At 43.8% G+C, this 27,008-nt stretch overlaps 1 protein-coding gene across 2 annotated transcripts in view; it reads right to left on the reverse strand.

Annotated features, from left to right (window-relative positions):
- Positions 1-27,008, reverse strand: part of TBC1D1 (TBC1 domain family member 1) — a 203,138-nt gene that overhangs the window by 122,282 nt on the left and 53,848 nt on the right. The window contains exon 1 of one of the 2 annotated variants that reach the window (XM_081097672.1): positions 3,101-3,187. The exons of the other annotated variant lie outside the window; for it this stretch is intronic. Coding sequence (XP_080953798.1) covers positions 3,101-3,130 — 30 coding nt within the window. The 5' untranslated portion in view covers positions 3,131-3,187. Of the gene's footprint in view, positions 1-3,100; positions 3,188-27,008 lie in introns of those variants that run through there. 2 annotated transcript variants of the gene reach the window in all.

Genomic DNA, 27,008 nt, shown 5'->3' on the forward strand with positions numbered 1-27,008 from the left:
ATATGAGAAACCTGGTATTACATAACATATCTGTTAGTAATCGGTTGTTTGTTTTACAGAAGGATTCATTCCTTCCCTAATGCATTTTTAAGTATTTGGCTTACGAAACTTCAGTGTGGATTTTTTAAAGGCTAAACCCATTGGGCAAAGTGAACTAACTCCTCCAGGGCATGAGCAGGACCTAGTACACAGAAGGCACCCAATAAACACCTGCTGAATAAATACATGAGCACTGGAAAAATAACTTCATATAAGGCCTAAACTATATGAAACTGCATTTGGATTTGAGAACACAGGAAATTTGACTGTATTTAGGTCCCATTTTCCATTTTACCGAATAAATGGACTTATATATTTATAATCCACTAATCTGAGGTACTCGCAATAATCTTAACTATAATCTTTACAGGCAGGTGCAATTCAGAAAGTCGCCGGGCAGTTCTGCTGTGGCATAGAAATACTCTAAACTGCCAGGTGGCTGGAGTGTGGGTTTAGTATGAACATCACAAAGTTTGGGAGGTTTGTTTTTACTTATAATCTACGTAAAAAACTCAAGAAAGCACACCGCTATATAATCTGGGTCCGTTTGTGACACAATGCAAGCCTGCTTTAACGTTCCAGGTCATGCCCAATACAAAACAAACAAACAAACAAAAAGCATATTATTGCTTTCTTTTTTTTAACAGATAATCTCTTTGAAATAAAATTCTTCCCTGTTTTGGCTTTATTCTTACACCATAAAATGGCTCACTGTAAACAGTCATGCAATATTAATGCATCACCCAAGAAAAACAAATTCATGTTCAGGTATCCATCTGCTCCTAGTTACATCCACTCCCCTTTCCTACCAGCTGTTGAGGTGCAGTTTGCAAAGGTCAAAACTGAAAATAAACTTAGATGTGAGGTGTGTGCTATATGCATTTGTGTGTTTTTGAAGGGTCATTCTAAAACCAAATATAAATGCACTTGGGGATTATGCCCATTGTGTGCATTATCTGTGCCTCTTGCTTTTCTGCTTTTAAAAACATTCCCTAATCTATAATGCAAGGTGTGTTAATGACTTCTCTAAACTGAAAACCAAGTAAGTTCCATAGAAAGTCACTCTTATAATCTATAGCCCCAATAAATGAACTTTCATATTCTAAAAGCTCTTACAAAATAACATATTGTCTATAAAAATCAATTCCAGGATGCAACTCATAATAGCACACCACCTAGAAGAAATAAAATATAAAGTAACAAGATTTTTTAAAATTACGCTGACAAGTGAAAAATCTGCTCCAAAAACAATTCAGTTTGTTGTTGTTTTTGTTCTGCAGTTTAAATAGCTTTGGAATAACATGATTCAAAATTTAGATCCCATTATTAACATAGAGTTCATTTACATAAGCTTTTCAAAAGTGTTGCTAGTTGGCTGACAATCCTTATAAAAGTCATTATTATCATTATTATTTTAAATAAGACTTTGGTCTGGTGTTCTCACTGTTACCTCCGCAGGCCAATGTAAACTACAAAATCCATCTCACTCCCATAGAGAAAAGTATTTTATTAAATACATTTTGGAAAAGAAAAATAAAACTATCAAACAGTACTGGCAATATGTTGGGTTTTGCTTTGTTTTTTGTTTTTTTAGATTTACTTCTTATTGATTTTAAAATTAAAAAACATGAGTTTCTATTTTTTTTCTCCTTTTGGCCTTACAGCACAAATATATAAAAATAGATTCAAATCCTCAACCGAGAATCGGTAAGTAAAATATAACCAGACCGCACAGCGTGAATTACATTTTAAACTACGTAATATCATTTTTTAAAATTAGCATTATTTATAAAAGCCATTATATTAGCTGTCAGTTCAAACCAGAAAATCTGGGCATTATCAATTTTTCTTTAGCAAAAAGTGATTGATTCAAAACTTTTTTGTCATTTCATTTTCCCACCAGCTGTGTTTCAGGAAGTGAAGATTCTCTGAGGCTTCCGTGATGGAATAGGGCATAGCACTTGTCTAATAACTAATCTTATTCAGTTTCTGTGTCTCCACTTTATTAAACCTAAACGACAGGCAGAGCCTTACCTGCCTCACTAACAGGTATTCATAGAAATGCACTTTAAAATGACACTCTAAAAGCGTTGCATCATAACTACAGCTATAACGACCACCTAATTAGTATCCATAAAGGGTCACAGAATGGCTAAGGGGTTTTCTCAAGGTGAGCTTATTACTCAACCTGCCATATCCCGGGAGCAGCCCTGGGGAGCCAGAAAGATGCCCCATGGCCCTGCTGGCCCTAGAGGCTGCGAGGGATGCAACTTTCAAAACACACAGCACCTGGTACCCCGGGTGGCATTATTCTATTACTATGTTCTCGGGCTGGTGGGAACTCTGGAAATCTACTCCAACGGCTTCCTTTTAGCAGCAGTGAGACTGGTCTGGATTGGTAACGCTCGGTGATTCTGCCGGCGCCAGCGATCTGAACATAAAACTTTCAGGAAACAGAGAGCAAAGAACTGACGTCTAAAACTCAGACTTCAAAACCTTGCTATTGAAACCGGGGAGTTAAAAACAAAGCACAGGCACCACCCTCTGGGTGCACGGAGTTCATCAGCCCTGTGGACATCCTCAGTGTGCCATCCCAGACAACCATCACACACCGAGACCGAGGAGGATGCTGCACAGCCCCCAGGCCGGAGGGAACGCACCCAGCGGGGAGTCCACGGCGCCAGGGGGGATGGGGGGGCGGGAGCTGCCGAGCCTGAACGGCTGATCGCCAGGTGCGAACCCCTGGGTCCCGTGGTCAGCCTCAGTCTCCCCATCTGTGAAATGGGCGTGACACCACTTGCCTCTTTGCTCCACCGGACGGACACGAATGAATGAGAACCACCAGGACAACCACCGGGATGCACTGGCCGCTCTCCCCGCGGACCCGGGGCTGCGGGGCGCCCCCGCCGCGGGCGGCCCGGGCTCAGTCGGACCCCCGGCCGCTAGCGCTCCCCGCGCTCCGGACCCCCCGACGGCCCGACAGTTACAACTGTTCCCCGGACCGCGCCCGCCGGGACGCCAGCTCCCAGGGCCGTCCGCTCCGGTAACGGACGCCGCCTACCTTGGCCACCCAGCTGAACAATGGTGACATTGCGGGCCGGCGGAGGCTCCTCGCCCGCCGCTCCCGCTCACTCCCGCCGCCGGCTCGTGGAGCGGCGGGCAGCCGGGGGCGGGCTCGGGGCGCGGCGGGGCGCGGGCATGGCTCCCCCGCGCAGGCGGCGGCGGCGGCGGCGGCTCCTCCCCACGCGTCACTGCTGGAGGGGCGCCCGCGGGACTGCCGGACCCAGAAAGGGAAGTGGGTGGGGACAACGGGGAGGGAGGGGGAGGGGAGCGCCGGCCCCGCCTTCACCGCCCCCCCCCCTCCCGCACCACCCGCTGGCTGGGGCGCGCGGCGGGAAGTTGGGAGGCGCGGGGGTCCCCCTGCTCCGGGCTGCCCCGCGCGCAGCTCGGGAGGAGGAGGCCAAACCCTGAAGGCCAGGGCCGCGGCTTCTCGACTAGAAAGCCCGGGCTCTGCGGTTTGAGAAAAGCCCAGAGTTGGAGAGGACACAAAGCCCGCCCAACTTTCCAGGGGTTACCCCCACCCCTAAAGTCGGGAGATGGCTGGTAACAAAAGGACTAGTGTTTCCCGGCCCCTAATAACCTTTATGTAATCGAAGGTGGTTTTCTCCGAGGCAGACAACTCGGCTATTGAGCCTAGAAAGGGGCGGAGGAAAGAACCTCCAGCGCCTGCCAGCCCAGGGTCGTAGCGACTGAGAAACGTTGCTTTCGCCGGTTCTCTTCCAGGGCGAGACGATAAGACAAGCGTAGTCAGTCAGTTTATAGCTGCAAAGGTTAGACTGAGTTTCAAACTCAGGCACCTGAGAGTTCCACGCTGAAAAAATAAATAACATTAAAAAGGCCAAAGGTCTCGTAGCAGATGCATGTGTCATGCATGCTGAGCCACTCACTGAGTTCCAGTTAGCCACCCCGGCCCACGAAGTTCGCTTCTCTTTCCTTTTGTCATATCAATTGTGCGTTATCTTCATGCTAGGTCAGTAAGCGCTTTTAATGATACTCCCCAAATGCATCTGAGTTAGGTGGGTATATTACCTGTCTATTGCTGAGTTACAAAATAACCCAAATCTGAGACGCTGAAAACAACAGTTTCTGGCTCAAGGTCTCTCTTGAGATTGCTGTTAGCTGGGGCTTGCAGGCACCTCAAGACTGGGCTGGGACTGAAGAGACCCCTTTCTCTGTCACTCATTAGCTGTTTTCAGGGTTCAGTTCCTTGCAGGCCCTGGGTCTCTGCCTCTGTTTCTTGCTGCATCATGGTGGTCCTCTCACAAGTCATCCAAGAAAACGCTCAGGTCCAAGAAGGAAGTCAGTTGTATAAACCAGCGATTTTCAACCTTTTTCTTCCGGGAGCACACATAAACGAATAACTAAAATTCTGTGGCACACCAAAAAATATCTTTTGTCGATTTGACACACACACAAAAAAAAAATAGGTATAATTTTGATTCATTCACACTGGACGGCTATTTTGGTGTTGGCTGTTGTTATTTTTTTATTTGGCAAACTAAAGGAAAAGAGGTCATTGGCCCTGGCTACATAGTTACATATTGCACGTTTTAAAAATTATTGCGGCCCATCAGTTGAAAATCACTGGTATAAACTAACATCAGAAGTTCTATTCCAAGACTTCTGCTGTACTCTATTTACTGAAAGTAAGGAAATTAAGTCTAGTCCGCATTCCAGGCATGAGTACCAAGCGGAGCATCATGGGACAGAGGGAGGGGGGTTGGTGGGGGTGGGCAGGGAATGTCATCTCTTTTTTTTTCTCCTTCCCAGTAGGGTGCATGGGAGTAAGATACAGGATAAAGGCATGGGGGGAGTCAAAAGTGATAGCATTCTAACAGAGGTATCTGGATAATTGAAAATAGCCTTAGAAGCATCCTAGGGAAGTGGCTTTCTTTTATTCTTTTAAGCAGAGAGGTTCCCTAAAGAAATTAAAAGGGAGAAAAGGAGAGTGCATTTGTCGTCATTTAACCACATCTTTCCCTGTTATCACATCACTTCCCCAGCAAGTGGAAGAGATGGAGGCTGAGAGCTCCATTAAAGTCAAAGACCAGCAGCCTGGATATCACCTGACAATGTGTTAGAAATGCAGGCCCTGCCCTAATCCACATCTACTGAGTCAGAGCCTTCATTTCACCATGAGTCCAGGTAGCACATTAAGTTTGAGAATGCACTTGTATGTGAGATTTATTGACACTGGTCTAATAATAATAGTCATAAATTACTAGCAAACAACCCCCCAAGAAGGCAGCTAAAATTGTCCTGTGACCTTGGAATGGTGTGAACTAGCTGAGCTAGAGAGAAATCTCGAGAGTTCCTAGGCAACAACATAGTTTTGATGGGAGTGCATGGGCAGCTGAGGACCCGGTAGAGCGAGCTGGACCGATGACAAACATCGTCATGTGCCATCACTCCACCACTCCATCCCCCAGCTTTGCAGGAACTTAGAAGCAACACTGGGGAGAGAATAGGGGAGCCCAAAGTTGACTAAGGAAACCGGAATTACCTCTAACTGATTCAGATCCATTTTCTGCTACTTGGGTAGGAGGTGGGGACGCCAAACACACACACACACACACACACACACACACACACACACACACACACAAACATTTTTTTCATTAAATTTAGGAGAATAAAAATTGCACTTCTTACCAAAAAAATTTGAACTCAGACCAAATCCTGAATGTAATACAGTACAACGGGATAGTGTGTAGGTGAAATAGGGAAGCTTTTCAACAACAGCTTCATTTGTTTAAACCTGAATCCACATCTCCACATACAGTGAGTGGGGGCTCTTGCAGAGCTTGGTCTGAACTTACCTAAAGCTTACATATCTTTTAGACACACAGAGGTCTCCCTCTGCTCCAGGTCTCCCTGGTCCAGGACCGGGCAAAATCACTCATTTCATGAGAACCTAAGTGCCTTTCCACAGGGTAGATTTGTAAGGTGTGGAGCTCTAACACCAAATATTTTAAGAAATACACATGAAAGATCTTATTTTAATTCACTACCAACATGTGGCTTACCAGTCCCACCACACAAAGAGATTCTGTTATAATCTGAAATTTCATTACAGGGAAACTGTTGACATCAGACAATCTAACTGATCCCACACCCAAATTGATAAATTTTTCTTAAAACATCACACTCCCTCCCATCTGAAAAAATGTATCCTTTTCCCAAGAAACTGGATAGTCCCCCAGGAAAGAACTGTATGTAGACCAGGAATCAGTAACTTTTAACAGCTTCCTGTGATTCTCATTCAGCCAGAATTGAGAATCGCTGCAGACAGGACAGTCAGTGCTCAAAGATGCTGATGGTTCTGAGACCTGATTGTCTATCAGAGTTATCTGTGCTGCGCGGGGGCGGGGAGGGGGGGGAATGTAGGTGGGGAAGGAAGGCTGATAATGTGGCTGCTCTAGGGCAGGGTCTAATTCTCAGAGACCTCAGAGGGTAGGCAGGTCATATAAATGTGTGAAGAAGGCCATGTGTGAGACAATAAGGAATGAATGAACTGGGGCATCTTGGAGAAGGTGTGCTCAATTATTAAAACTCCACCCGCCAAGCAAAATGTGTCAGCCAAATGAATTCAGCCTGAGAGATTAATATTGGTGGTGACCTCTAGGTCTACTTAAGCTTGGAGAAGTGTGTGTGTGTGTGTGTGTGTGTGTATTTTTTCTCCTAAAGTGATTCTGATTGTCAAGTAGAATTGACAAGCACTTCCATAGTTCTAGATCACTTATTTAAAAATAAATTTTTTTAAAAAGATGTGGTTGCTCTGTGGAGAGGAATAGACTATCCAGATAGGACTATAGAGATCTAAACAAATAGGATCTACAGAAAATACAATACTTTAAAAGGATTATTTAATCTCTCACCATCTCAGTTTTCCTGAGACATTAAGGAAGGAGTTGAAAAAAGGGAGAAGGGCAAGAACTGGAAGAATTACTCCCCTATAAGCCTCCCCCACAACCCCCCCCCCCCCCAAACAAACCCTTACACTCCTGCCCCACTCTTCTGCCATTTTCCTCCTTTCGGGAGGAGCAAGAGGCAAGGACAGCGCAACCTTCTGAGAGTTGGGAGGTTCACAGAGAGGCTGCTGTCCAACTCAGATGTGGGGAGGCAGGAAGATGCAAAAGCATGACCTCACCCTACCAGCCTGTTCCCCCCAGTTCCCTACAGGACCTGGTTAAAAACCATTGCAATACCAACAACAAGGAAACTCAACTTCAAATGAATCAGAACCACTTGACACTTGGCAACTACAATCGACAATATGTGTGTGTTTTTCCACACCACCAAACACTGCTCTGACACCAGCCTGGGAGCCCTAGGGCTCAACTCAGTTCTGACTCTGTCTACCGGGAGATCCCGTCAGGTCCCACAGATTACAGGCTTGATCCTACCACACTGTCCCCACTTCCCCACTTCAGATGCCAGTCACAAATCCAGGCTGTCACCTGTGCTTCTGACCAACTGGCTATACGTCACAGGCTCTCACAACCCCTTTCTTGGGTTCAATTAATTTATAGCACGGCTAACAGAACTCAGAGAAACCTTTCACTTATGAGTTTAATGGTTTATTACAAAAGGCTGTAACTCGGGAACAGCTGGATGGAAGAGATGAAGAGGGCGAGGTATGGAGAAAGCGCACAGACCTGCCGTGCCCTCCGGGAGCAGCACTCTTCCTGCTTCCGCAGGTGCTCACTGACCTGGAAGTTCCCTGAACCCCATCATGTGGGTTTTTAAGGAGGTTCCATTACATAAGCATTATTGATTAGATCACTAGCACTTGGTGATTGAAGTCAATCTCCAGCCCCTCTCCCCTCCCTGGAGGTTAGGGAGTGAGACTGAAAACTTCAACCCCTTAATCCTGTGGTTGGTTCCCCTGGCAACCAACCTCCAACCTTTGCTGATTTAGTCGCCTCATTAACATAACAAAAGACACCTTTCATTCTCTTCCCAGGAAATTCCAAGGGTTTGATGAGCTCTGTGCCAGGAAGGGGGACAAAGACCAAATATAAAGGGTGTCCCCCCCAAAAAAATGTATACACACATTAACAGCTGATAGCTCAATTTTGAATATGAAATGTATTTTAATAAACGCTGCCTTTATAATTATTCAAAGTGTGTGTATACATTTGGGGGGGACACCCTATATGTTTCTTATTAGAAATCACAGTATCACAGCAGCTGATCAGCAGTTTATTCAGTTCCAGAATATTCATCAGCACCTGTTGTATAAAGCAACACGTGTCCTTACAAGAAACAGCAAAAGTGATCACACCTGAACCCCTCAAGGGGCAGAGAGGGGAGCAGGAAGATCAGGCAGGGAAGAGAGGCCAGAGGAACAAAAGGTAGCTGCCTGGCTGGAAGACTTCAGGATTTCTTTCTAGAGCTGGTGATGAGGGAGGGGCTTTCCAGGAAGGAGGACCCCAGCTGCACCCAGGGATAGAGGACTGGCGTTCACCTCCTGCAATCAAGCCCTAATAGGACAGATAGGGCAGAAATCGGAGAGAGAATATTAGTAAATTGTAGTTTGACAGCGTGCAATCATACCTCAACAGTGTAAAAGTCTGTTTCAGGAAAAATATTTGCTGAGGATACTATCAAGTCCAGAAAAGTCATTATATATATATACACTGAGTGGCCAGATTATTATGACTGGCCAGATTATTATAACCACCCCATCAGTACTTCATTGACACTTCCAAAAATACTGAATATTGAAAACTTCCTAAGCAAATACTCTCAAGGTTTTATTATTATTATTATTTGCATAACTAATTCACTTCATTGTACTGATGGGGTGGTCATAATAATCTGGCCGCTCATAATAATTTGGCCACTCAGTATGTATGTATATGTATGTGTGTGTGTGTGTGTGTGTGTGTGTGTGTATATATATATATATATATATATATGAATGAATTAAAAACATATGTCCATGAAACAATGTGTACTTGACTGTTCACGATAGCATTATTCAAAATGGCTAAAAAGTGAAAACCACCTAAATGTCCATCACCAATTAAAGAATGAATAAACAAAATGTAGTATACCCATACAATGGAATATTATCCTATGTGATAAAAGGCTAATAGGCAAATTGTCCCCTCGGGAGTTTGACCGCTCACTATGATCTGCACTGACCACCAGGGGGCGGTGCGGAACAAAGGAAGGCTCAGGCTGGTAGCTGGCAGCCGGGGAAGGAAGGCCCCAATAGGCCCTGATCACCAGCCAGACCTAGGGACTCTACCTGTGCACGAATTTCGTGTACTGGGCCTCTAGTTTGGTCATAAAAAGGAATAAAGTACTGATACATGCTAAGGCATAAATGGACGTTAAAAACATTACAATGAGTGAAAGAAACCAGGCTCAAGAGACTATATATTGTACTAGAGGCCCAGTGCACAAAATTCATGCATGGGTGAGGTCCCTAGGCCTGGTCAGCGATCGAAGCGCAAGCATCTGGCGTGGAAGGGCAGGTCCCAGCTGACCTCTGGACCCTAGGCACACCTGGGCCTTCGTGCACCCCCCTCCGCCTGAGTCATGGCACCCAAGTGCCCACACGGAGATGCAGTGAGCACAGCTGGACACCGCAGGCCAGGGTGCAGCATGGACCTCTGGGCCACCCAGCAGCACTGCTTGGAAGCCGAGCGGGCAGCACACTCTCTCCCGGCCAGCCTTGCAGACCGGCTCCTGCACGAACCCATGGGGAGCCTTGCAGAACCCATGGGGAACCTGACTGGTCCCTGCATTCCCTGCAGCTGCAACCAGGCTCACCCAGAAGAGGCCACATGGGTTCAGGACGGGCTTCCTGTGGGCGCTCACCCGGCACCAGAGCGCCGGTGTGTGAGCCCTGGCATCCCGGGGGAGGGTAGCAGGGGGAGTGAGAGCAAGCTTGGCAGACACCCACATTCTCACCGCACCTCCATCCCTGTCACCCCCACCCCCAGGTAGCTGGTGAGAGGTCACAGTGCATCGCCGATGCCCACCATGTTCCGCGCTGCCCCCTGGTGGTCAGCACACATCATAGTGAGCGGTCAAACACCCAGTTGAATGACCGCCTGAGGGGACAATTTTCACATTAGGCTTTTATTATATAGGATGGTTCCATTTATAAGAAATATCTAAAATAAGCAATCCATAGAGACAGGCAGTAGATTCATAGTTTCCAGAGACTGGTGGGGAGGGAAAAATGAGGAGTGACTGCAAATGAGTTTCTTTTTGGGGTGATGAAATTATTTTGGAATTAGTGGTGATGTGAATATACTAAGTATCCAAATTCCATGGTATGTGAATTATATCTTAATTTTTAAAATCCCTCTATGTGATGATAGTTGAATGACTTTAGGTGAATTAATTTCCTGAGGCTTTATAATAATAGAACCCACACTTCAAAGGGCTGGTTTCAGGGTGAAATAAGATGCATATAAAGCACTCAGTTTGAGTCCTTGCATATAGTAAGTGCTCAGCAAATGATAGCTGTAGTAGTAACAGTAGTCGTAGCAGTGATTGCTGTTGGTTAATAATGGGTATGTGCGGTGGTTCATTTTACTGTCAATTGGTCTGGACTAAGGCACACTCAGATAGCTGGTAACCATTACTTCAGGTGTATCTGTGAGGGTGCCTCTGGATAGAGATTAGCGTTTGAGTCAGTAAAGACTGCCCATCAGTGTTGGGTGGACATCCCCCAGTCTTTGGCCTGAATAGAACAGAAAGGCAGAAGGACAAATGTGCTCTGTGCTTGAGCGGAGACATCCATCTTCTCCTGCCCTTGAACATCAGCACTCCTGGTTCTCCAGCCTTCGGACTCAGACCAGGACTTCCACCATCGAACCCCCAGTTCTCAGGCCTTGGACTTGTGCTGAGTTACACCATCAGCTTTCCTAAGTCTCCGTCCTTTAGATGGCAAACCCCGGGACTTCTCGGCCTCTATAACCACATGAACCAATTCCTATAATAAATGTCCGAGAGAGAGAGAGAGAGAGAGAGAATTGTTTCTGTTTCTCTGGAGAACCTTGACTAATACAGTATGTTATTAATGTAGAAATAATACAGAAGTGATGGGCTAGAGGTCTCAAGATCTTGGTTGGCTTTATACACAGGACAAACAGTTGAGATCAAACAGGAGATTGTGTGTTAGCCAAAACTAATTCTGGGCTGGGTGGGCCCCGGATGTCTCTCAATATTTCCTCTCCCTTTTTATGAGTTGCTATGTCTAGCAGCATGACTGTGCTCCATTTGTTACTTTGTAAGCCACACAGTGAATCCTCCAAGTTTCTCTGGCAAATTCCTATCATTCTAGCTGGGCAGACTTGGAGTGCACAAGCATGACTAGCCCTGCTCACCTCCCCACAGCTCAGAAATTCCTCCCTCAGCAACAGATTCTGTTCACTCACACTCCCCTACCACTCCTGCCCACAATCCTTTCTCTCAAGCACACACGTGCACTCACGTTTTAAATCATGCTAACTTAAAAAGCAGAGTCTCTGAGTAACAGGACAGAGTACTCCGAAGACTGGCTTCTGAGCCAAGGTACTCAATAAATCGGTGAATGAGTGAAAAAAAAGTGAAGGGGGAAAGTGAGGGGGGAGTAAAAGGACAAATTTGAAGGCTTATTTGGAGGTAGACAAGTTCAGGTGACAGCTAAAGAACATTGCACTTTGATAGAACTATGTCAACGTTTAAATTAAGGTCTCTAATTGTATGTTTCGTTTGGAAAGGGAACCAACATTTGCCACCCTGAAGTTGCCTTTTTGGGATAGTGATTTTTAAGCTGTTGATTAAGAAACAAAAGACTCAGAAAGAATCTTTGAACAACCCACCCCACCTGCCTGCCCAAGAGATTCAAGACAGAGAAACCTGCTTCAGGAAGGAGATCTTAGGATGTTCTCCTGAGCCTAGAATTAAGTGTGGTGAACAAGAGGGCTGCAGGCTGTGCCCGTTAGCGAGATACCTCTGTGTCCCTCTCTCTTCCTCAACTACCTATCCATCATCCATTCTCAATTCTAAAATCTAATACCCCATCCCCCCTTTTCTCCTTCACCCAAAATGTCTTATATACCCAACGCTGCCCCACTGCTTTTGGAATTTCCACGCCTATGTGAATTCCCCACGCACATATATTAAAACTGATTCTCTCCTGTTCATCTTTCTGTTAACAGGATTATTAACCCAGCCTTGAAGAACTTAGAAGGAGGGAGGAAAAGTATTATTTTTTTTTTAGGCCCCACAATTGTGTGTCCAGACGTAGTTTCTTGCAAGCCAGAATACTAGCAAGCAGATTTAATAAAAACATGTTCAGTGGTTCCAGCCACCTTCACTTCACTGTATTTATCCAGAAGCCTTGCAAAATTAAACGCTGGCTGCAGCCCCACTAGAACACCGAGACTGCAGTGTAAGGAGAGCCACTGAACGCGTAGCTCCAGCGGGAACCAGGCAGTAAGCAACCACCTAAAGAAAAAAGTTCACAGCCGTTTCGGAGGCTGTTTTTGTCTCTGCACTCGCCAGTCTTGCTAAAACAGGATTTTACTTTTTGACGCAAATTTATCGCTTCATGAAAATGCTTGTGACATTTCTAAACCAGCTAAATTAATATACTAAACATCTCTTTCCCTCTCACTATTTTTGTTCAATATATGTAGTTATCATGTTCACTTTTCAGTTGGCAAGACATTCCAAAAATAGAAACAGCGTTTTTCTATTTTTAGCTCAGCCTATAAAGTTTAAGCAAATAATCTTCTCTCCAAAGTACTGAACACACATGTTTCAAATTCATGGAAAAACCCAGCGGCAATGAGCTCATAAAAGAAAAACACTGAAAATTTAGTCAAAGATTCTGACATCCTCACCCTGTGTTATAACTAAATATAGATGCTCGACTTTAAACTCAGACATTTTCATTATAATTTATAATGGAAACATTAAAAACACCACTTACATAGCACTAATTTCACTAAAAAATAACTTTTTCTCTAAACTAAAGTTCAGGTTTCTCCTTAAAAATTAGACGGAAAAAATATAATTCCTATCTCCTGATCAAACATACCGGTGAATAAAAATCAGCCCAGCCAGTGTGGCTCAACCCATGAACGAGGAGGTCACTGCTTGATTCCTGGTCAGGGCACATGCCCACATTGCGGGCTCCATCCCCAATGGGGGGGGGGGGGGCATGGAGGAGGCAGCCCATCATTGATTCTCTCTCATCATTGATGTTTCTATCTCTCTCTCCCTCTCCCTTCCTCCCTGAAATCAATAAAAATATTTTTTAAAACATGTTTTAAAAATCAGATCTAACTTTCCTTTCTTCCTATAATAAATCATCATTTTCTTTTCTTTAAAGAAGACAGTTTACTTTTGATTAGAATTATTTCCCACTTCTAAAACCATTTCTATTTGCTCATCTTCATTTAGTTCTTTAAAATGATCAAGTTTTGCCCTAACTGGTTTGGCTCATTGGATAGAGCATCAGCCTGCAGACTCAAGGGTCCCAGGTGGATTCCGGTCAAGGGCATGTACCTTGGTTGCGGGCACATCCCCAGTAGGGAGTGTGCAGGAAGCAGCTGATCAATGTTTCTCTCTCATCGATGTTTCTAACTCTATCCCTCTCCCTTCCTCTCTGTAAAAAATCAATAAAATATATTTTTTAAAAACGTTTTAAGATTATCAAGTTTCAATCCAGCAATCTCACTCCATATTTACCCAAATAAATTGAAAACGTATGTCCACACAAAGTCCCACACATGGATGTCTTTAGCAGCTTTATTATAATTACCAAAACTTGGAGGCATCCAAGATGGCATTTCATAGGGGAATGGCCCCAGAGAGATATTCTGTCCCTCCCCCACGTGAAGACACGCGAGAAGATGACCATCTGTGAACGGGGCCGCGGGTTTTCACTAGGCACCGAATCAGGCAGCACCTTGATCTTGGACTTCCCAGCCTCCACAGCTGTGAGCAATAAATGTCTGTTGTTTATAAGCCACCTGGTCTATGGTGTTTTTGTCATAGCAACCCGAATGGACCCAAACAACTAATAATAATAGTAACAGAATATAATGTGTATTGAGTGCTTACTACCTTCAAGATACTGCTAATACCAGCAAACCTGGACAGTGCTCAATGTGAGCCAGGCATTGTTCTAAAGCTTCTACAATGTGTGAGGTAGGGACCAGGATTACCTTATTTCTGATGGGAAACTGGAGGGTCAAAACCAGGACTTGGGCCTAAGCGCTCTGTCAACTTAAACTGTTTTACTACATGGCCCCTAGTTATCTCAAAACTCTACTGCAAAGTATTATTTATTCTGTTTTACAGACAAAGAAGCTGAGGTTCAGAAAGGTAAAATACCATAACTCGCCCTAACCGGTTTGGCTCAGTGGATAGAGCATCAGCCTGTGGACTGAAGGGTCCCAGGTTCGATTCCGGTCAAGGGCATGTACCTTGGTTGGGGGCACATCCCCAGTAGGGGGTGTGCATGAGGCAGCTGATCCATGTTTCTCTCTCATCGATTTTTCTAACTCTCCCTCTCCCTTCCTCTCTGTAAAAAAATCAATAAAAAAAAATTTTTTTTAAATACCATAACTCAGCCAAGGTTACACCTGGGTAAGCTGAGGTGTTCTCTGCAATGTCAGGAAAACAAATGGTCCAAACTGCTATCAACACAGGATTTTGTGCTCTGAGATTTCAAGGATCTAGTCTGGTCAAGAGAGGTTCTCGAGACAACCACCAGCTCCCAGGCAACTGCAGGCTTTGTCAGGGAAGAAGTTCTGCCTCATTCGTAGGGCCAGGGGCTAAGCCAATGCCAGGGGCTAAGTCAAGGCCAGCTAGACTCCATGCCGTCTGAAATGGCAGAAGATTCTAACGAACAGTCAAATGAGTGAGTGAGGAAGGAAAGGGAAAAGAAGCAAGTTCTCTTTGGGTCTAAGGCAGCAGGGCCTCCTCAGGGCTAAGGAGGCCTATTACAGACTCCCCACTGAGGCCCCATGAGGGGCTGACAAACCCAACCTGAACCTGGGACCAAGCAGGGCTGGGCTGCAGGGTGCAGGAGAGGTGGACACAGTGGTCTTCCTGGTGAAACGCTGGCCTGGCTGATGGATTGAAGGACCCTGACCTCCCAGTGCCCAGGAAATCTGGTTGAATGGGAGCCTGATTCCTGGGTTAGATGAGCCGGTGTGTCTAGGGCAGTGATGGCGAACCTTTTGAGCTCGGCGTGTCAGCATTTTGAAAAACCCTAACTTAACTCTGGTGCCGTGTCACATATAGAAATTTTTTGATATTTGCAAGCATAGTAAAACAAAGATTTATATTTTTGATATTTATTTTATATATTTAAATGCCATTTAACAAAGAAAAATCAACCAAAAAAATGAGTTCATAGGTTCGCCATCATGGGTCTAGGACAATGTTTCTTTACAAGAAGCAGATCACATTGATGTTGTGGCACAAGGGCCCCACACAGGCTGGCCAAGTCCAAGAAAGGGACACACATCTCTCTGGGCCAAGAAATGTTGCTTTGCACTCCATATCATAGTTGACATGTAGCTTATATAGTTGGCCATTTCAAGTATCCAACTCTGGTCCACTGTGAGCACAGCCGTGACCTTGAGCCACTGAAGTATCCGTTAACTCATTCAGTCACTTAATAACTGTCTATGGCGCATGACTGCACACCAGTCTCTGGGGATGCTACGGTAAACAAGGCACCTGCCCCACAGGAACATCTTAGGGTCCAGTGGGCACATACAGCAAGCAAACAGGAAACTATGTGGCTGGGTGAGAAGTGCTTTGAGAAGGAAAAGAGAAGATGCTATGAAAGGATGCAGAGAAGGCCTTTAGCCCAACACCGGGGGCCTATTAGACACCGGGAGGAAGTGAGGCTTAAGGAAGCACTCAAAGGCCAAGTAGAAGTGCCCCACGAGAGGTTAAAAGAGGAGCCAGATTATTCCTCATCTACAAAGAAGGAGAATCTGACACTGAGCTTTTCACTACATACAGCATTCTTGTTTCTTAAATGTTTTTTAATAATAAAATATTTCACCCTGGCTGGATGGCTGAGTTGCTTGGAGCATCATCCCATATACCAAAAGGTTGGGGGTTCAATTCCCAGTCAGGGCACATACCTAGACTGTAGGTTTGATCCCCGGTCGGGGCGCCTGTGGGAGGCAGCCAATTGATGTTTCTGTTTCACATCATTGTTTCTTTCTCTCTCTCTCTCTCTCTCTCTCTCTCTCTCTCTCTCTCTCTCTCTCTCTCATAAACAAATCCTTTGGTGATGCTAAATATGCTAAAGAATAAGAATAAGAATATTTGAAAAAATAAATATAATAGGACAGATACCTAGGTAGCTACCACCCATTTTTAACAGTTTTAAATATTTGCACATATGTACTTTTTTAAAAGTAAATTGTTACTTAGAGCGTTCTCCTTCCATCCCCAGAGGTAACTACCACTGTGCTAGTTTTTATATATGAACCTTACAAATTACCTTATAAACTGAAGGTAGGACCCTCCACCAGCAAAAAGATTAAAACTGGCTGAAGGCTCAGGTAATGGTTAGCATTTTTTAGCAATAGAGTATTTTTTAATTAAGTTACCAACAATGGTTCAATTTTTTTTAGACATAATGCTATTGCACACTTAGTAGACTACGTTATATTGTACAAATTACTTTTATATGGACTAGGAAGCTGAAAACTTCATGTAACTCACTTTATTTTGATATTCACTTTGTTGCGGTAGTCTGGAACCAAACCCACAATCCCTCTGAGGTATGCCCATACTTGGGACATCATGGTGAACAAAACAGACTCGGTCCCTGCCCTCAGGGGGCTTACAATCTGGTGGAGGAAACAGGCAAGTAAGAAAACTAGTGAAATATACAGCCACAAAGGACAGTAAGTGCTCTGAAGGAAGAGAACAAGGTAATGTGAGAAAGAAAGGCTGTGGGCAAGGGACCGATGTTAGAATGACAGTCAACAGGCCTCTATGAATACTAAAACTGAGGCCTGAATGAGTTAGCCATGTCACAAGTTAGGAGAAAATCAGATGCAAAGGCTCTGTGAGTGGAAGGAGGAAAATATCTTTGTGGGTACCAGAAAGTGAGGTACCAAGAGCTGGAGCCTGGCTGGCATAGCCCAGTTGGTTGAGCATCGATTCCCAATCATGCCCAGGTTTCCAGCTCCATCCCCAGTGGAGGGGGGAGTGGGGGATGTAAGAGGCACAGAATCAATAATTCTCTGTCATCATTGATGTTTCTCTCTCTCTCTCTCTCTCTCTCTCTCTCTCTCTCTCTCTCTCTCATCTTCCTGCCTCTCTGAAATCAATTTTAAAATTTTTTTTTAAAGTTAGAGCTGGCTGCCAAAACCGGTTTGGCTCAGTGGATAGAGCGTCGGCCTGCGGACTGAAGGGTCACAGGTTCGATTCCGGTCAAGGGCATGTACCTGGGTTGCGGGCATATCCCCAGTGGGGGATGTGCAGGAGGCAGCTGATCGATGTTTCTCTCTCATCGATGTTTCTAACTCTCTCTCTCTCTCCCTTCCTCTCTGTAAAAAATCAATAAAATATATTTAAAAAAAAAAAAAGTTAGAGCTGGAGATAAAAGCAAGGAAAAGATTACCCAAGGTCTGGAAGGCTGTGGTAAGGAGTTTGACTTTATCCTAAACGTAATGGGGGAATTCTTGATGGGTTGGAGGAGAGGAATTATTAGCACATGGTTCAATTCTTTACTCAGTCACTCTGACCACTATATGGAGAATGGGATATTGGGGGGCCATATGCAAACAAGAAGCCAGTTCCCCAGTTAGAAGGCTATAATGGTGATGGCTTGGATTAGGCTGGTGGCTGGCAGTGAAGATTAAATAGAAGCTGATGGATTCTAGATATATTTTGGAAATAGAACCAACAGGACATGCAATTGGATGGAAGGTAGGGTATAGTGAGAGAGAGAAGTCAAGAATGACCATGAGGTAAAAACATATGAATAAGAAACCATCTACAATCACTTCTCAAACATTTTACGATTTTCCTTGAAATTTTTAACTGAAACCCTCTCCAGTGAGTAGTGTGAGGGGAAGAGAAGGCCACAAAATCGTGGCTCTTCTTCAAGGAACAGGATGTCAGTGCAGAACTGAGACTTTGTATCTTTTCTGGGGGTCAGTCCTCAGCATCCTTTGGTTGGGAAGGAATCTGGAACCCTTGGTATCTAGCTGCCTCGATGGTTCTCAACCAGTCACATCCAGTTGGCTTCCTGTGGAATAAGATGCTCAGACATAACTACCACCCACTTTCAGTAGCAGGAGCAAAACGAACATATCTGATACATACTCACTAAATCCTGGAATTCAGCAACCACAGAGGAACTCCTCAAGCCTCACAGATGATGTAGACAGACATCAACATCAGAAATCTGACTCTATCTAAGCTTTGTACAGAATCCAAGGCATGAGCATAAAGCTGCTTGAAGTTATAAGACGTCAGAAGCAAAATGAAAAGTCATGTATATTATTTAACTGTGCAGACAGTTTAAGATCATCAATGTTAGTCTGAGCCGCAAGCATGCTGCCTATTTTTTCAGCATTCCACTTATCTTTCGATCTTTTGATTATGGCCCCTGGCTTCTGGGACCTCACTTAGGCCTCTATCTGGTTGATGCCAGACTAGGACGAGAAGACGTGGGAAGCTCTTGACCTGACCCTGGCCTTTCTCCTTTATCCTTTGCTATTTCCTGTCTCCTGTTTTCTTTGCAATAGCAAACCTTATTCACACATCCCCAAAAGTAGGAGCCTTGGGTTAGAAGGCGTATGAAACCTGGGAGAATAAGAAAGAACACGATCCATTTTATATTGAAATAGGATGTTAATTACAGTAGAAACCATTGTTGGAATAGCTAACTTACATGCCTAGACTGTGATCTGGGAGCCAACAGGACCTCATGCAAGAGCAGAGGCCTAAGGTCAGACAGAGCTGGTGGGGATCTCAAGGTACCACTTGAGAGCTGGGAGATTTGGGCAAGTTCACAAAACTTCCAAGCACCCGTCTTCCAGGCATTCTGAAATGATCAAAAACATTTAGGTAAAGAGCACCCATAAAGAAATAGCAGCTGCCTTTATAGCATTTCCTAAGTTAGAGTGTACCTTTGCCTACATGGTTTCACTTCCTACTAACCTTCAGTAAATACAAGTCTTCCCTTGTTGACTAACGCAGCGCCCCAGCATTCTTCTTATTACAAGATGTCAACTATGTCTCACCATGACTTCCCTCATTGGTAGAGCCGCAGTGATGAGTAGCGTCACAAGACCTGTCTGGGCTCAGTGGTGATGTCCTAGGTAATGTGAATAAAATGGGTACAAGGGTGTTGTGAGGACTGTATACAGCTGCCAACCCTGCTCCAGCCTAGTCTCTCTCTCTCTCTCTCTCTTTTTTTTTTACTCTGCCTTCTTGGCTTCTCTTGACCTGCAGCTTGATCTTAGTTTAGGAGATCAGCCTAGTCCCTTGATGGACAGCCGCTAAGTGTCACTTCTGTTTCTAAGTCCTCGAGATAAGCTGAAGGCAGTTTTGCAGGGGGTTCTTTCAGTTCAAAGATAGATATGCTTGTTCTCTAATTCATTCCAGGAATCTCTGAAATAGGCCATCTTGTGCCTATATTTGAGTTCATATGCAAAAAAAGCCCACCTGTTTATTTGCATAACGCCCACCTCAAAAACAAAAGGCCATTCCAAGGCACCCTAAGAACTCTTACTCTGAAGCTGAGACAGCAAGCTAGTCTGTGACAGAGCCTTAACTGCATCTGGTTTATCAAGTGATTCATTTAACTGCTACATGGAGCTTGAGAACTTCAAGTGCCAAAAGGGCTCAGGCAACAAGTGTAAATATGTGAATGGCAGGTGGAAGGCAATAGGGCTGGGGAGACTAGTGCGATAAACCGCTCATGCCAATCTGCAGGCATTCAAATTGAATGGCTTTTCTTTAAACACTATGGAAGATAAATAAAACTATATCTACTAGTATAGGCCACCTGTCTGCTACTTTGCTCCAATATACCATCAGCATCTTTTAAGTGTTTTTGACACATTCATTTTCTAAATGAATGGCCTGAAAATGGTTCTCTGATTTGGAAAAGTAAAAGATACCGGAAAAGCTTCCTAACGGAGGAATAGACAAGGACTTGTGAGGTCTAGAGGTGTGACAACAAATCCAATCCAGGAGAGCTTTCTGGAGGAGGTGGCAGTGAGCTGGGAGAGATGAAATGCTCCATCCAGTTAAGCAAAAAAGAAAAAAACCTCTCCAGATAAAAGAAATGGAAATGGGCAAAAAGAAGAGAGCTTAGAAAACTTTGGAAAAGTACTAGTAAACAGTCCCATTTTCTTGAAGAACAGGATACAAAATTTTGGACTTAGAGGAAAAAGTATGAAAAATCATCTGAGACCAGATGGTCAAGGCCCTGGACTGCCAAGCTAAGGCGTTTGGCATGCATTGGTTGGGGTTGGAAGGTGGGCAGGCCAGAAAGCTTTGGAAATGAAATGGCCTAATCAGAGAATGGGTTTTCCAGGTGATAAATCTCCTATGTTGATCTCACAGACTTTTTCTTAAGCATACTTTTTTCCATAGAGAATTTCAATTTGAAAAATCATGCCATTATTCTTAGCATATGTTTGTAAAAGTAAACTTAGTCACCATAAATGTAGAAAAAGGGGCACTAAGATTAGTAGCAAATCCACCACATGTGGCCATCTGTTGCTGTGGCTCTGAGTAGAGATTAGAAAGAAAAAAAAAAAGAAGAAGCGTTTCCAAAAACATAGAGGCTATAGCTAAAAATCATATTTTCCAGGGTAATTTTCCACCAGTGACTACTTATCATTTTACTTGTCTGGCATTTTCAATAAAATACACCATCTACAGGCCATCACGAACAGCTATCATCTGTTGGATTATAAATAGTATGAATAAAAGAGGAAGAAACAGAGGAAGGCAGGAGGGAGGAAAGGCTACGCCACTTGTCAGGAAATGTAAATCAAATGTCAGAACTGACCTTTTCAAAAGTAACGATGAAGAAAAAAGAAAAACATCAATCTCTTTTGAACTTTTATGAACAAGTGGTGGAGGTTAAAAAACATTAGAATTTGGAGTAAAAAAAAGGGCTATATTACAATATCAACTCTCTCCCTTTATTATGTACTAGAGGCCCGCTGCACAAAATTTGTCATAGGTACAGCCCCTAGCCTGTGATCAGGGCAATCTTCCCCGACTGCCAGCAGCCGGCCCCTCCCCCTGCTGCCACCCACCCCCAGTTCCCCTTTTGCCATCGGGCTATTGGAGCCTGCCGGCCAAGGGGAGGGACCAAGAGGTGGTCAGTGCGCCTCATAGCAACTGGTTGAGCAGTCGTTCTGGTCATTCTGCTGTTCAGTCTATTTGCATATTACTCTTTTAAATATATAGACTAGAGGCCCGGTGCACGAAATTCATGCATGGTTGGGGGCCTCAGCCCGGCCTGCACCTTCTCACAATCCAGGACCCCTCAGGGGATGTCCGACCGCCGGTTTAGGCCCGATCCCACTGTGGGATATCCGGCGGTCGGATATCCCTCTAACAATCCAGGACCACTGGCTCTTAACTGCTCACCTGCCTGCCTGCCTGATCGCCCCTAACCACTGGCCTGCCTAATCACCCCTAACTGCTCTGCCTGCCTGCCTGATCACCCCCAACCCCTCTGCCTGCCTGCCTGATTGCCCCTAACCGCCTCTACCTCAGCCCCCGCCACCACGGCTTCATCAGGAAGGATGTCCAGAATGACGTCCAGAAGGTCGTTCTGCTGTCTAGTCTAATTAGCATATTATGCTTTTATTATTATAGATTTTTGTGATGATAAATTGGCTTATCTCAAAAAGGGTGATAATATTTGCTCCTTTAAAGGCTGTGAGGAATAAAAGCATTGCATAAAATTATGTCTCGTGTACATTCGGTTCTTTCCTTCCTTTGGAAAGGAAGGGACATGCCTGCCACATTGTGCTGGTGTGGCCATGGGCATTATACCATCGCCTCAGCTGCTTCCATTCCCCTAACCCATGAAGGGAATCCATGTGGATGTATGTAGTCAGTTTGGGGCTTCATGAAAGGGGAGGGAGGCAGGGGTGCAGATAACGCCGAAGACCAGATAACAGTAATCCTGTATGTTTCACTGTGGCATACATCAAGTGACTTCTCTGGGGGAATGCATTCCTATACTCCCTTTCTTTAGATTAATATTAAAATTAGTTGACACCATATGAGGTCAAGGGGGAAAGACACAGAATGGAATTACAGGGAAAAGCCATTTGGAGATTTTAAATGTGCTAAAGCAAAATACGATGAGGCTAATAAGCTGGAAATTCATTCATTTATCCACAAATATTTACTGAACACCTATTGGGGGTCAGATACTGTATAGGCTGTGGGGATGCATCTGTTAACAAAACATACAAAAATCCCTGTCCTCACAAAACATACATCCTAGTGAAGAGAGAGGCAGACAACCATAAAAAATTCTTAATGCCATAGAAGCGACTGCATAGATTATAATCTAAATACATAAATTAAAAAAATGGAAGGTGTCACTCTTTAGGTAAAGCCCTCTGATCGTGAACCCGGTTATTCCTGGAACGTGAGCTGATCATGACAAATGAAGGGCAAAGATTTTGTGAGTTAAGAGTAGCAATGGAAACTGCACATTGCAGACTAATGTGAATAGTGTGGTTATGAGAGAAAAAAAGGCGAGAGGTCTGTACATGTGCCTGCATCTCTCCATACGTCTATATTATTTAGGAAACAAATGGGGGAGGCACATGTTCCAGAATCCAGATGGAAAGGACAATTCCTTTTTCATTTTTCAAGATTTCTTACATTTATCAGAATATAAATGGCTTTTAACTTGCTTATGCTTTACCATATTTTTCAGATAAAAATAAAAAGAATTAAAGATAGGTGAGGTGGTTCTATATGTATTGACATAGAAATCAGTTTTTGATAAATAAAAAACAAAATCTAGGTTACAGAGGTTTGCATCCTGCGATCCTATATGTGGAAAATACATAGACTTTTTATTTATTTTTTAAAATTCTTTATTGTTGAAAGTATTACATACGTCTCCTTTTTCCCCCCACTGTCCTCTCCCTGCTTGCTCCTGCCCCCATCACAGGCCCTCACCTCCCTATTGTCTGTGTCCATTGGTTATGCTTATAGATATGCATACAAGTCCTTTGGTTGATCTCTTACACCCCCTCCCACCCTCCCCTGCCTTCCCTCTGAGGTTTGATGGTCTGTTCAATGCTTCTAATTACACTGACTTTTTAAAATGCCAACTAGTGTTAGAGCTGAGAGATTACCCCACCAAAGTCGCAGCGCAGCATCTGGGTCCTCTCCCTTCCTCACCACGCAGGGCATCCCTAAGTGACGGCTTGTGTATCAGAATGCCCTTCCCAATGTAGCCCCTCCTTCCCATTCCACTTGCCACTGTCCTCGGCCAGCCCTCATCAACTCTCACTTGGGCGACTGCCTAAGTCTCCTTTGTGGTTTCACTCCATCCTCCACAGGCTAGATTTACTGCTTAAAACACAGGTCTGATTATGTCACTGTCTTGATTCTCCATGACAACTGGATCAAGCCCAGTCTTGGCATCGCTTCCAAGAATCGTCCAAATCTGGACTCACCGACCTGTGGTGGACAATGATTCCTACCTAATCACTATTCCCCCTTCCTCTTTATGACCAGAACCCTCATTCTGTTCAATTAATGAACAAAGGCATGTGATCTCAGGCTTTATCCTTATCCCAGGGATACTCAGGAAATGACACATAGTAGGCAATCCACTTTTTAAAACTAATGAATGGTATAAATTACTCATGTTTATAACATTCCTCTTCCCAAGTGATTTGTCTACAAGTTAACACATGTCTCAGTCCTGGGCAATAAGATAGTAGACGAGTGGAACTCACTTGTACAAGGAACTAAAGTAGCCTCTTGGAGCCATGAGGTCACAAACCAAAAGGCCAACATCAATATGCTAAAGAGGGCAGCGTGTAAGGAGAGGAAAGCTTGTATTATTGATTATATAGATCCAGCTACTCTGGAACGGCTTACCTCTAAATCCTGAGATAAAAGCCTGTGATATTAATGATTTAGATACAGTCATTCTGAAACTGCTTCCTACTAAATCCTTATTAAGTGAGATGTCAAAATACCTTTATTGCCTAAACTGGAGTTTAATGTGCCTACAAGTCACTTGGAAATCTCATTAGAAAGGAAATTCTGACTAAGTAAGTCCAAGGTGGAGCTCAAGACTCTACATTAATAAGAGGCACCCAGGTAATGTTGCCATCTGAGGACCACATGTTGAGGAATGGGGATATACGCCACTATAAGTTGGGCATTCTAGTCCTTTAACTGAACTTGTCCTTTCCTGGCTACCGTCCCTCCCACATGCCAAGCTAACCACACTAACCTTCCCACCTTCTCAGCATATGCAAACAACCTCCCTGGCTTGGCTCGTGCCCTGGCTCCCTTGAAGGAGTTCCTGTAGATTTTACCACTATTCTGCACACCAGCTTCGCTCACTTTTCTCACGTATCAACCTTATTTGTACTTATTTCCAAATGTTTCTCTACAGCTTCTTATTCAAATAATTACTATGCAATTAGAGTGACATGTTTAATAGGCAAAGTGATTTTGAAACACCTCAAAATCACCTAGTTGGCAAAATGATTGGATTCCTTAGTAGGTTTCATATAATACGTTATATAATTGGCTGGGTTCCGTTTCAGTGACGGGGGAATTAAAAACTACATAAACAGTGTTCTATTGGCAGTAATGACATGTGTGTGCCCCTCCTTGATTAAGCCTGAATTGCAATGACACTTTGACACTTTTTTTATACAGTCTGCTATTAATATGCATCAACTTAAAATTGAGTTCAGAAGAATTACTCACAATCACTTCCAGATTATAAATACCATCCCTCTCTTATCCAACCAAGAAATTCCTACCTGATTCTATGTTATTAATTAACAACATGCTTTTCATAACACACTGTATTTCCATGGATCTTTTTAATATCATTTCAAATTTTAACATTTATAGTTTTCAATCCCGACTTGCCAGAAAGGGCCTCAGATACTTGATGTGAAGGCGAGATATGTCTGTGTGCCAGAGTGGAAGAGGAATGGAGGAGAATTGTGTGGGTCATCTGGAGCTGTACAGACCTTGAACATCGATCAGCTCATGATGATGATTGCAAATCATCAATCACATGTGCTGATTTGCTTTGATTTCCACTGTAAATCAGCACAACTTACCTGCAGCCCCACTCAACTCAAAACCATCACATGATCTGTGCAAAGGACAAGGACATAAGGGACAACGGGAAAACCAGGGCTCCAGAGATGGGGGTTTTAATTCAAATCTTACCAATGACTTCGCACAAGAATATCAGCCTTCCCACAAACTCAACAGAACTCTGAGTCACATACTGTAAAACTCTAAAACTGCCCTGTGCCATGCACAACTGATTCAGTGAAGAACTCAACAGAAAACTCAAGGAACAGTATGAAATGCAGAGTAAACGGTAATCTCAGGGCCACTGGTGTCAACTGGTGTGAGCCAGGCCAGAGGCTCTGTGACAGTTTCGGCCTTACTGCTGTTTTCCATCATCTCCTACAGTAATGATGAGCAATCCAGGGAAATGATGAGCAATCCAGGGAGAGACTTTACTCATAGCCTGAGGACTCTCAGCTACTAAAGTATAGATTTATATACTCAGAGGGTAGGGGCCATTGTGAAGTACATGTCTATTGTCAACTGAACTTTGCCGTGACATTCTACACGCTAAAACTCTTAGCTGAATGACCCACTCCTCTGAGCAAGCACGATGACCTCTTTCTAGATCTTCAGAGTTTTCTTCTCCTGGACAAACACTCTAACTACTTTATAGATCCCAAGTGTTTTACTGAACGGATACTCTGATGGCTTTCAAATGTTTGTTCTGAACATCCTTCCCAAGTACTCTTTGAAGTTTGCTAATTTATGACCATAAGATTCACTTTCCCATTTTGCTGAGTGTCACCGTATCTTGTCTTCCCCAGCTGAGTGTCATTCCCCCAAGCTGACCATATAAAATAAATCTTGCAGGGTGCCTTAGGTATATTCAAGAATAAAAAAGAGCTGTTATTCTTGATACATTAAGGAATTAGGTTGTAGTGGTGCCCACACTCTATAATGCAGTCCTATATAGCAGCAAAGTTTTGCTTACAAATTTTTCAAACTTTTTTTTACAGTTTTAATTATGGTCCAGCCGCTGTGGCTCAGTGGTTGAGCGTCAACCTATGAACCAGGAAGTCATGGTTCAATTCCTGGTCAGGGCACATGCCCAGGTTACAAGCTCAATCCCTGGTGTGGGGCATGCAGGAGGCAGCCAATCAATGATTCTCTCATCATTGATATTTCCTTCCCTACTCCCTTCCTCTCTGAAATCAATAAAAATGTATTAAAAATAAATAAAAATAAAACTTTTAATTATGGAAATTTTCAAACAAATAGACAAGTAGAGAAAATATTACAATCAACTCCCAGGTTCCATCACCCAACGTCAAAAGTGTTAACTCAGGACCAATTTTGTTTCATTTATATCCACAACCACCTCTGTTCCAGATTATTTTAAAGACAATCCTCAACATATTATCTCATTTATAAATAGCTTTAAAAGATCTGAACTCTTTGTACTTCATGCTGTTTAACTATTAAAGACAACAGAATTTCAAATCAAGGTTCAAACTGGGGGGAAATGCACAGTATTGGTCAGCCATTTATATTTCTCACTTATAATAAATAACAAAAATCATCAATTCATTATCAAGTTTTCCTGCAAAGAAGGCATTAAG

The sequence above is a fragment of the Myotis nattereri genome (assembly GCF_964212035.1).
Source record: "Myotis nattereri genome assembly, chromosome: 1".
Classification (NCBI taxonomy): Eukaryota; Metazoa; Chordata; class Mammalia; order Chiroptera; family Vespertilionidae; genus Myotis; species Myotis nattereri.